Here is a 15,562-nt window from a genome sequence, read left to right as displayed (position 1 = left end):
TTCCTCCTCGATTTCAAACCCAACATTCACCTGCTATGAGAACCTCCTGCATTTGCGAATGACATTTTCCTGGTTATTATACATAACTCATGCGGACAAATGTGAATCCAGTTGTGTAAACACCATTATCATTCCCTGTCTCCTGCAGATGATCTCCTCCTACAGCGTTCCATGTTGCTAAGCTACCGCAAACTTCAACCATATAACTACGTCACGAGTGAAATGTCAAGTCGTTAATCACAGCCATCTTGGTGAGGTCGGAAACAATCTGCTGCTTATACTCTGAATATTTAAGGTCCCTTGCAATTTCATCAGTAAATGTAGGCATACCATAATTACACATTTGATATGCTATAGTAATTAGATCCATGCACAAAAAACTATATTAATTGATAACAAAACGATTACACACAAAAGACAGGGATTAGTTATAGACCTATTGGAATTTATGCAGTGAAATACACAAATAGTCATGAAATGATTTCACAAAATGCAGTTCCATTGACAAACGTTAATATTAATACTTTTGTCATGAAAATATGTGCTACCGGCATTCAACGTTGTCCATTGAAAGCTTTTGACCTTTATCTAGGAGTAAAAATGACACTTTGAATTCACAAGTAATATTAAAAGTATAAAAATATATACACACTTGGGAAATGGCAACACCAATTCCAAGTGCTTAAACAGTTTTATCAGGAAATTCTGACACACTAATTGCACATTGAATGAATTAAAAAATTATGATTAAAGTAAGTAAGTTACTATTTAAAACCAGAGAAAACACAAAAAAGTAAGAGTGTTTCTCAAACTATATATACATAATTTGTTGTTTCTTTTCATCAATGTTCCCATATAAGTCTCTCAACATTACCCAAAGTGCTCCAAGTAAAGAAACAAACCAGGGTCAACAACATTTAGAGGCTCCCCTTAAAGATAATCCATAGAACAAATAAAAACAACTATTAACAAACATCCACGACCAACCCCTCACCCAGTAAAAAAAGAAAGAAAAGAAAATCAGTTAATACTTGATTAACTAGCATCTGTAAATTATCCCCCATCTAGCCCCATCTAAATAAAGTAAAGTGAAGATTTCCAAAGTAAAGTGAAGTGAGTCACCACATCTCAGTGCAAACTAAAAGACGGTGGATATTTAAACCCATTGTTTCCGCGGGGAAGTTTTAGTAGTGTTCCTCTTGGGGCCAGTGTGTTGTCTGACAGTCTGGGCCTTGTGGCCTGTGTTTTCGTCCCACTCATAGCAGTGGTTCACACGGGCACAGCTCAGAGAACACTCCAGCTCTCCCTGCAGCTCTGTGTAGTGGTCTATCAAGGCCGCCAGGGAGCTGAATTCTGTGGGGCATTTCTTGAAACAGAAAAGCATCCCAAAATACCATTATGAGTATGTGATTGTAGTACAGGGGAACACACACACACACACACACACCGACCTAAGGACATAAATAATATACACTCTTCACCCACAATTTTCTGTTTCTGTTTTCTATCCACTGTTTGTATGGTCATTTTTGACAATTTTCATGAAAGCATATGTGAAATAAATAAAATATCAAATGTAACGTAAACTGTCCTCACCTCCAGGAGGTATGTCCCTCTGGGGGTGTTCTCCAGGGCGTGAATGGCCAGGCCCAGGGGGGCTCGGAAGGTGAGGGAGCCACAGCCAGGCCTCTTGGGGTGGGGGCAGAGGAGGTAGGAGCCTAGCACATCCTCCAGTAGCAGGGTGGAGCTGCTGTCACTGAAACACAGCACAATAAAACGAGCATCAAAACACCCTGGAATCCAAACCCACAGTCACGGAGGCCTAAACCAATCAAATCCCATGCAAATCTTTTTATGATCTACACATAACAGAGGACTTAGAGGTTGGTCTTCAAGTGCATATTGTTCGAAAGAAACAACGTCAATTCAAATGGAAGCATGTTCTGGAGAAGCATGTTCTGGAGCATGGTGAGGAGAGCGGTGGCCAGGTCCACTCACGTGGAGATGCCAGCCCAGCACCACACTGCCTGTGCCAGGGCTTCTTCTGTCTCAGCTAAGCTGGGGGCACGACTCCTCCGGACTGGCATTTTGTCCTGAGCATTTTCTGTTACACACACACAAACACACACACATTCCTCAGGATTTGAAAACCATTGCATTCCCCGGCATCCCCCAGGGAAGTTATTCCAACAAGCTTGTATATTTTGGATGACATCCAAGACGTGCATTTTCAGAGTCACAGTCAAAGGAAGGCACACAATGAATCAAAGACACCGAGCAGAGAGAACCGACGGCAACAGAAAGTCAAAGCATGAGGTGCAACCAGCAAGGGCCTAACTACCCCTCGAGTGCAAGGTGAAACGAACACGCCCCTCACCTTCTCCCAGGGTGACACGACTGACACCACAGACGGTGACAGAGAGCCCATGGTGTGTCGGTGAGGGAGGGCATGGCACGCATTATCCTACCTAATGAGCTGTTTGACCCTGGAGAGCGCACTCCGCACACTCTGCCCACCTTGCGGCGAGTTGAGGCGCTCCTGGGCGAGCCGCTGTTTGAGGGGCGTGAAGGTGAAGGAGCGGTAGGCCCCCGAGCGGAGGACCTTGTTGCGGATGGCCTTGCAGCGCACCAAGGACGGAGAGGAGGTGAACACGTCCTCGTGTTTGCTCGGAGGTTCCTCCGAGGGCTTTGAAAACACCTGCAGGAGGGGGTGACACGAAACTTCACAACCAGACAAAAAACACCATCCGTTTCACATTAGGATTCATGACCTGGTTGAAAACCAGGACTATACTGATTCACATATCCCAAGTTAACCATGGAGGTAGCTTCTTCCTGTGTTTCTATAAACCAAGGATAGCCACTGATCGACCAACATCCAGGCAGGGCAGTGCGTGTTCGAACCTTCTCCCAAGTCAGCAGGCCGCTGGTCGGGGCTCGTCTGAAGGACACCAGGGCGCTGACACTGAGGGGCAAGCCATGGTTGAGGAGGGAGGGTTTGCGACGGGGGAGGGGTCCTGCAGGCACCTCCTGGGACTCCTCAGGGTGCTTCTCCAGGTAGGACAGCTGGAAGCAGCGGCAGAGCAGCAGGTTCAGGAACTGGGCCTGAGAGAGGGAGGGGGGGGGCGGCCCACAGGTGGATGGAAAGATTGGAGAGATAGAAGTGGATACGACAATTCGGCATAACGTTCACACATTTTGCAGACACGTAACATGAGACAACTTGACTGAACTGTTAGTGAAGGAATAGTCTGAGTTGCATCTTAAAGAAGGTAAATAACTGTTAAACAGGTAACTGAGTCTTAACTAGATTTACAGGATCTTTCTTTTAGTTAACTTTATTGCCATACAAAGGATACAAGGACAATACAACATTGATGATGTCTGACACAGAGAGGGGTGGCAGAGAAAGGGATGGAAAGAGATTAACTTTTGACTTTACCAATGAAAAATTGACTATCCATATCCATAACAAATAGCCATTGATCAAAGTGCCCCAGTTAGCTTGTGCCTACCGCTCTGGCGTGCCTGGCATTGAATAGGTGGCAGTAGAGCTGTCCGTCTGGGCCAGGGTTGTGGGAGATGAAGGCGAACTGGGCGTCGGAGGGGCGGGCGGTGGAGAGAGACACTCGACACAGTGCATGGGCCATCAGGAGGGTCTATACACACACACACACACCCCCATACACAAACCCACAGATGTAAACGAATACAAGCCCACACCAATACACACGGACATGTAGGGCAATATAAACAATACAATCCAGAAAAAGACAGCAAACGTTTGCTGGTTTACACGCAGGCGGGAACTGTCTGTCTCCTACTAAGGTCCCGTGGACACTGATAACGGTTGTCCCCCGCAACCACAGAAGGATCTGTTCTTAACGGGGAGCCTAACCGTCTCGTCTTCATCATACATCTTCACGCCATGGATGGAGAACTTGAGGGACACGGCTCTCCTTCGCTTGCATGTCTGAGTTTAAAAAAAGAGCACAGACAAGCTTGTAAGTGCAGCTCCACATACTCCATTAAAAACTATTGTTTAGGCATTTATATGATAATATAAAACAATGATTTATTTTTCTTTGCATATATTTGTCCCAAAGATCACCTTGAGAGACTTGAGCTGTCGATGCAGTTGCTGGATCTGGTCATCCAAACAGCAGTCATCAATGGGAAAGGATCCCACATACTATAAAGTGAAAAGGAGGTGAACGAACAGCAAACTAGATGCAAGATCATGTCACTTGATGTTTCAACACACTTTGTTAAAATAGTGTAATCACTACCACTACACGATGGTGTATGAAATCTAATTAGATGTGAACAGCCCTTTTACAGGGAATGTCACAGTGGGCTTAACACAGATTTGCACAGGGCAGCATCTATAACTGCCCTAAAACCTCAAGGAGGAAAAGGAAAAACTCCCAAGAAAGAAGAAATGGAGAAACCTTGGGAGGAGCAATTCATTGAGGGATCCCCTCCACCAGAGACGGTGGGTGTCACGGTGTAATGACAGTAACTCTCTCCTCAGCAAACCTGTTTTGACCCAGTGACTTCATGTCGTTTACGGTGGAGGAGTAAGTTGTGGTCTCAACCTACCTCCGCTGATCTGGTGACCGTCCCATCGTCTTTCACAGCCGTCTCGCCCATCCTTTCGCTGGAATGTGAGGTTTCAGAACAGGAATTGTGGCCCCCTTCAGTCATCTGCTGTTCTAAGATGACAGGAGGAGTAGCAACTAAAAAACAGCTCAGCTTGTTCAACTATTTCTATAAATCAGATTGAGCTAGTCGTGCTTTCAAGAAAGCCAAAGTTGCAGCCTACTGTTTAAAAGTGTAAATTGAAGTAGCCTACCAGGGTCGAAGCAGGATCAGCGCAAGAAAATGTATCTGTTTTCTCCGAGCCAGCCCACCTGTGTTGTCGAGATCTACACCACCTGGGTTCTATCTTGGTCATGGGTATAAAACAACGTCTAATTGTCAATCTATAAATCAAGCGATCTAACCGTTGACAGAACGGCCCCACATTCGTCGTCCACAATTAGTCCCTATATTTTTAGTTTGCGTCGGATTGGAACCTCAAACAAAAACGCACGGACGGAGCTCTGGAATGTACAATAGCGCAATGTGTAGGCCTACATGTCACAATTAGTCTACCTGGACCCCGCAAGTAAAACTAGGTAAGCTTATAATTTAGTTCAAGATGAAAAATGTCTTACTCAATCTCCAGTCAACGCGTTGTGTCAAACACGAATGCCCTCGCGGCCAAAGTCCCAAACACTGATTTCCCACTTTCCCGACAGTTTCAGTTTGATGAAACACACCTTATCAGCTACACGCCCACAAAGCGTTCTACACTTTCCCCAATGCTGTGTATTTTCTATGTCTGCCTGGGCGTGTTGGGCTTGGATCGACACCAGTAGCCTAACACCCACACTGGTCCATTTTACGTTTTATACTTTTTTTTTTAAATAATGAAATTCAATCTAAAAGGAACACAGAGAATGCATTAGTTCCCTGTTGATTCGCTCGAGATCATATTTCACCCGTAGCCTAAATCCCCAACAGATGTTGCGCAACAGCAGCATTTTGTCTCCCTAGAAAAGTTTCCTGCTTCTGCATTGTTTCCAGTACTCCCGACGTTATTGTATGTAATGTAGGTTACCTCTGCCACATCAGCAACCTCGTGCTAGATTCCCCCTAATGCCTTTATTCCAATGCGTGTGCCCACCTTCCTCCACCACCACCAAAGAATGAAGGACGAGCAGTGGAGTACAAATATAGCCATTTTATTAATGACTGAGAGGAAAAAAGCATAACAGAAAGGAGAACGTGCATGCTGGGCAATAGGGTACAGGGTATGTATGAGCTTACTTCCTTCAAAACAAATGTCAGTCATTCATAGCACATCAAATATAAATGGCTGTGTCTGATAAGAGATCTGTTACAGAGCCTTACAAGTTTACAACCAATAAATTTTGAATAGACCTTTTTCACATCAAAATGACATGATCCCTGCTATTTAACGGTAGAGCTGCAAATAACACTATGCATTCTGATATCCGTTTTCAATCAATTAAATGTCCTCATTCAGGTAATAAAAATTCCACTCAAAACTGAAATATCTTTCCAGTATGTTTCTAATCCCCTTTGAACTTGTGACGATGGGAAGTCATGGTCCACCGCTGCGCTTTATTCCTCAAAACGAGAGACTTGAAGCACAGCCCAAGTTCTTTCTGTCACCATCCGCTTCATAAACTCAGTTCATGTTTCCATTTTGTTCTTCAACAGTCCTTAGTCAGAAAGAGAAGCGGTATCGGATACTTAGCTGACAGTATTGGATACAAGGAATGTGTGCTGATAACATTTGGGGAGGAAGTGAATAAGCATGAAAAATAAAATACAAAACAAAATAAAAAAGCCAATTTAATTCTAGTAGAGTATGTCAGGCCTCTGCCTATAAATTAATCAGAGGACGTGTGAGAGAAAGAATACAGATTGAGGACTGACGTATCTTTTTCACACCTTAAAATTGCCTTTCTACGCAATGGCATTTAAAACATGGGTTAAAAAATTATAATAATTCAACCTGACAACTTGCCATAATACAGTAAACTGACTTTACAGATAACAGTCACATCCTTATCCTACAAAGAATACTAGTCTCCAGAAGACGCAAAAAAAAAAGGAGCGGGATGAGAGGCTGAGAACTGCCATCTTCAGAGCTACACGGTTAGCCTGCTGGAGACAGGCTGTCATGACCTCACTTCCTGTGACCTCACTTCCTGCCCCGCGCAGACTTGCGTGCTGCTGGCTTGGTCTTCACCGCTGACTTGGCTGCTGACTTGGCTGCTGACTTGGCTGCTGGCTTGGCTGCTGGCTTGGCTGCTGGCTTGGCTGGGGGCAACTTTTTGGCCGCGGGCCGCTTGGTCGCCCTACTGGTGAGCTTTTTGGCGACCGGTGTCTTAGGCTTCCTGGCTGGGGCTGCCTTCTTGACTGGTGTGGATTTAGCTGGTGGTGGTGGAGCCTTCTTGGGGGGGGCAGCTTTGCTGGCTGCTGCAGGTTTCTTTGCTGGGGGGACTGGTTTCCTGGCTGGCGGAGGGGCAGACTTTCTTGATGGCGGTGCTAATTTCTTGGCAGGAGGGGCAGCCTTTTTCCCAGGGGCAGGTCTCTTGCCCTTAGCCTTTGATTGGCTGGCTGGTCTGGGCTTCTTGCTGGGTGGAGGGCGGCGCGCTTTAGGGGCTGGCCTCTTCTGGGCTTTCCTAAGGGTCAGATTTGAACAAACACACTTACTGAGAGGGTCTCTCACACACACAGTCAGATGTTGAGATCTTACTAGGGGTGTAATGATACACTCAGCTCACGATTCAATACATATCATGATACTGGGTTCACGATACACTCAGCTCACGATTCAATACATATCATGATACTGGGTTCACGATACAATATGCATCACGATTTGATGATTTATTTCCAAAGCATTAAAAAAGTAAATACATTTGTTGTACATATGACTCAGTTCAAGTGATTTCTGTGAATACACACGTAATGCAGATGCATAGTAGGTAACGTGCTTGTAGCTCAACCAATAGGATAAAACAGACGTCATATTATAATATATAGCCATAACTCTACGGTGCATATTATAACATTTTTGCATTGCAATATATTGTGCCATGACATATTGTTACACCCCTACATCTTACACCCAACACACACCTCTTAGGAGGGGGAGGAGGTTCATCATCCTCCGACGACTCTTCCTCTGACTCCTCTTCCTCCTCAGAGGAGGATTCCTCAGAGGACGAGTCCACAGTCCTCCGGCGCTTGGGCTTCTCCACAGGCTTATGTTTATCTGGGAACAAGATGGCTGGGCTGTGGAACACAAAGAGACGGTGAGTAACATTCTCGGGTTTAACGGTTCTCATAAGTCACAATTCGTTGCAATATGACACAGTAGGGTCACGGTTCGGAAGTTCAAATGTGGGGTCCTGGATACGAATCCGGCTCAGGCCATTTCCTGCACCTCTTCCCCTCTCTCCCTGCTTTCCTGTCTCTCTCTCCAACTGGCCTATCGATAAATATATTATTTTTTATAAGGAAATGCCAGAGAAATGTCCTTGATGCATCGTTTGGGCTGTCTTGTGGAGCGCTGTGGCACTGAGAACATTTCACACAATTTAATCTAGTTAAAAAATGTCCAGATACAGTGCCCTCCAAAAGTATTGGAACAGTGAGGCCAATTCCTTTATTTTTGCTGTAGACTGAAAACATTTGGGCTTGACATCAAACGATGAATGTGAAACCAGAGATCAACGTTTCAGCTTTTATTTCCAGGTATTTACATCAGGATCTGATGCACAAATTAGAAAATATCACCTTTTTGTTCGAACCCACCCATTTGTCACGTGAGCAAAAGTATTGGAACATGTGACTGACAGGTGTGTTTTGTTGCCCAGGTGTGTCCTATTACATACATTATTCAATCAATAAATACCACTGAATGTCTACACTCAGGTTCAGATTGGGTAAGATAGGTTTTGTCTATGCAGACTGTATTCAGAGGTGAAAACAACATGAAAACCAGAGCGCTGTCTTTGGGTGAAAAACAAGCAATTGTGAGTCTTAGAGAAGATGGAAAATCAATCAGAGCCATTGCAGAAACATTGGCCATAGCCAGTACAACCATTTGGAATGTCCTGAAGAAGAAGAAAACTACTGGTGTACTAAGTAACAGACGTCGAACAGGTAGACCAAGGAAAACATCAGCAGTTGATGACAGAAACATTGTGAGAGCTGTAAAGAAAGACCCTAAAACAACTGTTAGTGAGATCAGCAACAACCTCCAGATGGCAGGAGTGAAGGTATCACTATCTACTGTTCGCAGAAGACTTCATGAACAAAAGTACAAGGGCTACACCAGAAGATGCAAACCACTCATTAGCAAGAAGAATAGGAAGGCCAGGCTGGAAATTGCCAAAAAGTACAGAGATGAACCTCAAAAATTCTGGGACAAAGTTTTATGGACTGATGAGACAAAGATTAACTTTTACCAAAGTGATGGAAAGGCTAAAGTTTGGAGAAAGAAAGGAACTGCTCATGATCCCAAACACACAAGCTCATCTGTGAAACACGGTGGAGGTAATGTCATGGCTTGGGCTTGCATGGCTTCTTCTGGGACGGGCTCATTAATCTTCATTGAGGATGTAACACATGATGGCAGCAGCAAAATGACCTCGGAAGTCTACAGAAACATTTTGTCTGCCAATTTAAGGAAAGATGCAACCAAACTGATTGGCAGAGCCTTCATCATGCAGCAAGATAACGACCCAAAACACACTGCCAAAACAACAAAGGAGTTCATCAGGGGCAAGAAATGGAAGGTATTAGACTGGCCAAGTCAATCTCCAGACTTAAACCCTATAGAGCATGCATTTTACCTGCTTAAGAGGAGACTGAAGGGAGGAACCCCACAAAACAAACAACAACTGAAAGAGGCTGCAGTGAAAGCCTGGGAAAGCATCAAAAAGGAAGAATGCAAAAGTTTGGTGACGTCAATGGGTCACAGACTTGCTGCAGTTATTGAAAGCAAAGGATTTGCAACTAAATATTAAGTCTTATTCACTTAAATATGTTTTAAGTATATCTGTTCCAATACTTTTGCTCACATGACAAATGGGTGGATTCAAACAAAATGTGATATTTTCTTAGTTGTGCATCAGATCCTGATGTAAATACCTGGAAATAAAAGCTGAAACGTTGATCTCTGGTCTCACGTTCATTATTTGATGTCAAGCCCAAATGTTTTCAGTCTACAGCAAAAATAAAGGAATTCGCCTCACTGTTCCAATACTTTTGGAGGGCACTGTATAATAGGATTAGTCCCACAAATTGTTCGGTTTGTAAATGGTACGAAAACAAAAGACTGATATCAAATGGTTCAACCCAAATGTATATCGTTACACCCCTAACAATGAGGTGTGCTTGTGTTTAGTCTATCTAGGACCCACCACTTCTCTAATCACTGCAGTGATGCAGGGTAAAGGAGGGGTAGAGTCATCAGTAACACAAAGGCATGGACAAAGTCCAAAAGTCTGCTCTGACTGGACCACATCACTAAAAAGCAATGACAAATTAAAAAGCAGGACTCAACTCTGATGTGTTGCACTTAGTTCATTAGTACACATTCAGTGAGTGCTGCATCAACTACGCTACACTACAGTACATACTTCTGGAACTGGGGTAGGACTTCACTTGTTGCGTACATTAACGGTGGTGTACTGCCAGTTCCTTCTTACCCGAGGTAGCAAGCTATTCCTAACCTGTAGTGCTACGGGTTAGACAGCAGATGGGATACCTGGGGTAGTAAATGACCTGGGGTAGAAAGGGTAGGAAAGCTAGGAGGGTACTTTTAAACAGTGGTGTACTGGGGGGATCCTGCTTACCTGGGGTAGTAAGGGTAGGAGAGCTGGTAGGTTCCAGTGAGGCCGTTCCCAGTGATCTGCTCCATCCAGCCCATCATTTTACACTTCTGCAGGGTCTTCTTCAGGGTGTTCACTAGGGCAGGGAGACAAGACAACATCAGAGCTAAGCAGGCTGGCAGGAGAGGGATTCTATTAGAGGCTCTATCTAGGTACACACAGACACACTGGTCTTGGGGGTACAGCAGGCGTAGTCATCTCAAAGGGTGGGGGTGAATTTGGGGTGAGGTAGAGAAGTGGACTCACCCAGGCGGTATTCCACGTCGTCCTTGTTTGTCTCGACCAGGTGCTTGCGGAGTGTGGGGATGCTGCAGGTCTTGGGCTCGTTCATGGCCGTGATGGCGGTGAAAATGGCGTCCTCCAGGGGCCCCCCTTTCATCAGGATCTTGTCCCCAGCACGCTTCAGCTGGGGGGGGGGGGGCAAGGTCTGAGATGAAGCTTTCCATTCTCTCAAAACATGACTGAGATAGGTTACAGTAGGGTAGACACAAACATACTGTTGCTCACCCTCTCCATGTTACATCTAAGATAAAGATGTAGTAAGGAAACAGTGACTTTGGACTTGTGGGGCCAACCAATCAAATGTCAAACCAATGGGCCCCCCACTCCAGCCATGCTAAAATAGATCCCTTCATTCGTGGTGGAAGACTTACCTGGAAGGTTCCGGATGCTCCTTTACCAGTGATCTGCTCCAGGTGTCCCTTCTCCACGGCTCTCACCAGAGCCGACTTCAGGATGTCCGGCCTGAGAGATGAACCACATCACCATCAACCTCACGCAAGCGTCTCTCTGACAGTGGCTGTGTTGCCTTAAAGTCAGTTAATAGAATTGTGCCGTCACCGTGTGATGGTGGGCGACTAGTTGGGGAAGGAGTGATGCGGGGTGTTTGGTGGAGATTATCAGACAAATCTACAGAGGTTTGGCTCACACACTTTTGGACGTAGTATGCGTGGTCACCTTTGACCGCAATACAACCCCCCCCTCTAACAGCGTGTCGGGGTCCTACCTGTTCTCCACGTTGAAGTGGGGGAAGTGTTGCTCCACATACTTCTTGATGAGGATGTAGGAGGCCTCTTTGGGCTCACAGAGGCGTGTGATGATGAGGGGCAGGGCGTCGCCCAGGGACTCTGCCTTCATGCCGGGAGTCACGGTCAGCTTCTGACAAGACACAGCATCCGACGTTAGCGCCACGTGTTCCCTGAAATGCACTGTAACAGGCCGTTTATCCTATGTACGAGTGCATTTTAGACCGTGTACATTTTCAAAATGGCCACCGGCGTACATTTCCGGTGGTAATAAAGGCTCAAGCGTTGAGAAAAGCTCAGCTTCTAGGTCCATACGGATGATTAAGACCAATCGGAGAAGATTTTCCTGCACCGTAGCCTATTGGAATGTCACTGAAACGTTTGGAGCACGCCCACCTTAGTAGTATGCTGTGGTTGGAACATTCCGTATACCTTCACAGAGAGGAGCCAAACAATGTTGGCTAGCTCAGCACCTCTGTCAGAATCACAGATTGATCACTGAACACCAGGAGGACCACATCTAGAACAGAGCAGTTACGTCACCGAAGTGTAACCTGGCTGACCTTAGCGGCTGGTTTGGGCGGCTGCTTCCCGATGGTGAAGCTTCCAGAGAATCCCTTCCCCTTCAGCTGTGGAGGAGACACACAGGGGGGAAATAAGTTCATATAAAGAAATCAAAAGGAACAGTACAATACATTGTCCAACAACAAACATATTTGACATCGATAGTTTCTAGAACAAATCTATAAATTCCCCAGTCAACATGGCTCAGTGGTATAGCACGTTAAGAGGTCCCAGGTTCAAATCCCCGCCTCTGTCGCTTTGGACAACAGCGGCCGCTAAACGAATGCATTATTATAACTGAAAGCCAGGGATAACAGGTGGGTGGGTGGTTTGGGGGGCCGGGGGAAGACCTCTGTATCTTACCTGTCTGATGGTCCCTTTCTCCACCTGCCTCTGCAGAGCTTTCTTCAGGAGGTATTTCCTCTTGTCCAGCTCCAGGTTAGGGTATTTATTTACGATGTACTTCATCACCGAGTAGACCGAGGCGCCAGTCTTGTCCTTGCATGACTGCAGAGAGTAAGCAGACGCGCACTGAGATGAGTGTGTCGCTCAAGCAAGTGTGTGCATGAGCAGATGCGCGTGTGTTTGCGTGTGGCTCTACGAACCAAGTGGTTAAGGTTGGACAGCGTTCATGGGGTGGCAACACGAGAGAAGTAAATTAGGGGGTCACACACACACCTCAACAGCCTCAAAGAGGATGTCGTCCACCTTGGGTTGGTTGCCCGCAAACTTGGTGGTGACCACCACCTTTTTGCTGGCGGAAAGGGTAGCCCATGCAGGAACGGTCCTTTTCATTGGCTTCTTGGGTTTCTCTTTCACGCCATCTTTCTCTCTGCAGCCAAGGGAGAAGACACAATACATTCCTTTTAAATTGCAAAAAATATATAAAGGGGCACATCAATTGCAACTTTGCAACCCAAACCCAAAACTGAGAAAGCCAACTTCTAAATCGCTCCTTTTTTAGGCATGGCAACATGCCGAATTGTCCAAAATAATTTGGCGCGCCTAGATGGCTACTCGCGCGGGAAAGGAAGTGTCAGTCAGTCGCACAACATCCAACTCACTCTTTCTTTTCCGCCTCCTCCCCCTCTGCTTTCTTCTCCTCGGCCTTCTCTCCGGCGGACTCCTCTGCGTTTTTCTCGCCCTCCTCCGCCTTCTCGCCGTTCTCTTTCGGCGCTCCTCCTCCTTCCGCCTCTTCGCCCTCGGTCGCCTCCTCGCCCTGCTTGGCCCCGGGGGCTGGGGCTGCTGCGAGGCCCTCCCCTACGGATGCAGACTCCTCAGAGCTGGCATCAGGCTCTGGAGATATGTAGAAGACAGGTAGGTGGATGGGTATGTAGGATACAGGTAAAGAGAGACAGGTAGAAAAAGGGAGAAAGAGAGGTATAGAGGGCAGAGTCAAGTAGACGAAAAGAGTGGTAAAGAGAGGGAGAGTGAGACTCATTGAGAATGGGCATCACATTTGGCAATACTCCCATTTAGTCGGTGGAAAGTACCCATTACAATGGGGGGGACATAAACGTAAACATCGCATTAGTTGATTTTCGGTCCTTACGTTGACGTTTCTAGTCTTGAACTCACCTGCTTCTGGTGCCGCGGAAGGAGCAGTCTCCTGGTTAGACCCAGCAGCACGACGTATCGGCATAACTCAAATGACCTAGGAGTGACAATAAAAACATGGATTTACCAAACAAGGCCGGCTGTAGTAAGCTGGTGTAAACATTTCATAGTACAAGATGCACAGTGGAAAAAGTAGTCCTTAATTGATCGCTAGCTTTCAACTGCCTCTGTTTAGTCAGTAACCCAAACGTCAATCATACCGTTGGGCTGTGCATTTAACGTTAACAGCACGATGGCAGCACCTCCATTAAATGTATGGATGAACGTTTAATGCATAGGCAACAATTCGATTAAGTGTACCGTAATTTGGTAGATGTTCATGCATGAATCATGCAGACGTTGTGATGCCATTAAAAAGCATCTTTTTGTGTATGAAAGACACACGTCTCTGACGAATAACTCGGAATATGGCCATTTTGTCCATTTAGTCCTCACACAGTAATGGCGCTGAAAAGACTCGAGTATAAAATACACAAAGTTCCATTGAACGATATAACGAATGCAACATGGACTTTGTAGAGCTTATGGGTGTCATATGCAACGGAAAATATTTACAATTATCAAAAAACCTACCTTTACACTGCCTAATAAAACGATGAAGAAATATTAAAGCACTCCGCTTTATTTAGAATTCTCTTTACGTGCCCCTCCCCCTAAAACGTACACGTAGCAGCGTATCGGTGTGACGTCGGAGGGTTCTTTGTTCGTTTTTAAAATATTTTTTCATACAGATAAATATTAAATTGGCAAAAACTAATTATATTCCTTTCTTACGTTAGGGTGCCACACAATGTAATCGTTTTTAAATATTAATTTCAAATGAGAAAACCCTAATATGACCGAAAAGCCCAATTCGTTTAAAGCATTTGGTGTTTTACAAACTCATCGGGAATAACTGTTAGCATGGTTTTCCAATAAGTTTACGATTCATTGTAACTGGCATAGCATGTTTTCATTATCAGGTTGTTCCCATTGATTGTAGAAAACCCATGAGTATTTGTAGTTTCATTCTCAATGCTGATGGGTCATGCATGAAACCTCCAGAATATACTTTGACCAAAAACAGGTTCAAGTTGTCAATCTTTCCGTCAAGCCTGTAGGTCAACTGCAGTCCATTTGAGCTAAAAGCGTACTAGAAACGGCATTTAGCATCTATACCCAGAGAAAGCACAAAGACGCTGGGGTTAAGTGGGGACATGGGCTGCGTCCCGTACGGATAGCCCATGGAAAGTTGATTTCAGGTTCGATTCAATAGATAGCCTATTTGCGGTTTCAAACTTCAATAAAAGTAAAAGTCTCAGAATTAGCGTCACATTGTTGGAAAACAAATTATGCACAACAATCACACGTTTTATCTTCACAATTCAGACATTGGTTCGCTTTCAAACCATAATAAAGATCTAGAAATGTCAGCCGCATTACGGATTTCTAGCTGGCAGAGCCAGTGACCGTGTTCAAAGTGCAGAAGATACATTTAATTCGTTTCTAATGGTTTGTATTTCAATAGCTCCTCGGTCATGTGACCAACTCGCCTCAAACTACTTTCAGATAATCCACAAATTACCAACAATCAACGATGGACTGAGATGCACACATGCATATTAGCTCCAAGACACACGCCCATACTCTGATGTTTCTACAGTGACCATTTAGCTTTGTCAAGCCCTCAGCCTCAGGTGTCAAAGTCCCTCTAGCCTGACTCTCCTCAGCTTTTTCCACCAGAATGACCTCTACATTAGGAAAGCCTTCTTCCAAATCTCAGAGAACTGGGTAGTTCCACTGAGTTCACCTGAATATATTTGGATGTGTCTTGCTTCTTTGCGTCCACTTCTACGTCATGGCCACACATTTCCTCATGTGGCCATTTGACAT

General features: G+C 45.2%; 2 protein-coding genes across 4 annotated transcripts; both read right to left on the bottom strand.

Moving 5' to 3' along the window:
- Positions 1-360: 360 nt before the first annotated feature.
- On the bottom strand, positions 361-5,581 carry sh2d5 (SH2 domain containing 5). The gene is made up of 11 exons (XM_047024978.1): positions 5,220-5,581; positions 4,856-4,948; positions 4,603-4,715; positions 4,112-4,192; positions 3,899-3,973; positions 3,516-3,659; positions 2,905-3,105; positions 2,518-2,698; positions 1,999-2,104; positions 1,597-1,756; positions 361-1,366 (listed from the first exon to the last, which is right to left on the bottom strand). The coding sequence occupies exons 3-11, from the start codon at positions 4,705-4,707 to the stop codon at positions 1,157-1,159; spliced, it is 1,263 nt and encodes a 420-aa protein (XP_046880934.1). The 5' UTR covers positions 4,708-4,715; positions 4,856-4,948; positions 5,220-5,581; the 3' UTR covers positions 361-1,156.
- Positions 5,582-5,768: 187 nt separating this feature from the next.
- hp1bp3 (heterochromatin protein 1, binding protein 3) lies at positions 5,769-14,358 on the bottom strand. 3 transcript variants are annotated; one of them, XM_047024974.1, is made up of 12 exons: positions 14,264-14,358; positions 13,652-13,727; positions 13,138-13,369; positions 12,752-12,905; positions 12,437-12,580; positions 12,073-12,138; positions 11,491-11,642; positions 11,138-11,228; positions 10,731-10,890; positions 10,449-10,560; positions 7,723-7,878; positions 5,769-7,262 (listed from the first exon to the last, which is right to left on the bottom strand). In XM_047024974.1, exons 2-12 carry the CDS (start codon positions 13,713-13,715, stop codon positions 6,779-6,781), a joined length of 1,815 nt encoding a protein of 604 aa, XP_046880930.1. In that variant the 5' UTR covers positions 13,716-13,727; positions 14,264-14,358; the 3' UTR covers positions 5,769-6,778. The 3 variants fall into 3 exon arrangements, with proteins under 3 accessions (XP_046880930.1, XP_046880933.1, XP_046880932.1); XM_047024977.1 differs by having other exon boundaries at positions 11,491-11,639; XM_047024976.1 differs by lacking the exon at positions 14,264-14,358 and adding an exon at positions 13,991-14,222.
- Between the last annotated feature and the right edge of the window lie 1,204 nt (positions 14,359-15,562).

This window comes from Hypomesus transpacificus, chromosome 9 (assembly GCF_021917145.1).
Source record: "Hypomesus transpacificus isolate Combined female chromosome 9, fHypTra1, whole genome shotgun sequence".
NCBI classification, from domain to species: Eukaryota; Metazoa; Chordata; class Actinopteri; order Osmeriformes; family Osmeridae; genus Hypomesus; species Hypomesus transpacificus.
Note: the sequence above shows the minus strand (reverse complement) of the source record. Positions and strands in the feature narration are given on the sequence as shown.

What these genes read in the sequence shown, in the direction of transcription:
- sh2d5 (XM_047024978.1), bottom strand. Translation starts at nt 4,707, where the DNA reads ATGACTGAAGGGGGCCACAATTCCTGTTCTGAAACCTCACATTCCAGC. An exon ending in CGGTCACCAGATCAGCGGAG is followed by an intron (nt 4,193 to 4,602) that starts GTAGGTTGAGAC and finishes TTCACTTTATAG; the next exon opens with TATGTGGGATCCTTTCCCAT. An exon ending in GCCTGCTGACTTGGGAGAAG is followed by an intron (nt 2,699 to 2,904) that starts GTTCGAACACGC and finishes CCCCTCCTGCAG; the next exon opens with GTGTTTTCAAAGCCCTCGGA.
- hp1bp3 (XM_047024974.1), bottom strand. Translation starts at nt 13,715, where the DNA reads ATGCCGATACGTCGTGCTGCTGGGTCTAACCAGGAGACTGCTCCTTCC. An exon ending in TTCCGCGGCACCAGAAGCAG is followed by an intron (nt 13,370 to 13,651) that starts GTGAGTTCAAGA and finishes ACATATCTCCAG; the next exon opens with AGCCTGATGCCAGCTCTGAG. An exon ending in GAGCATCCGGAACCTTCCAG is followed by an intron (nt 10,891 to 11,137) that starts GTAAGTCTTCCA and finishes CCCCCCCCCCAG; the next exon opens with CTGAAGCGTGCTGGGGACAA.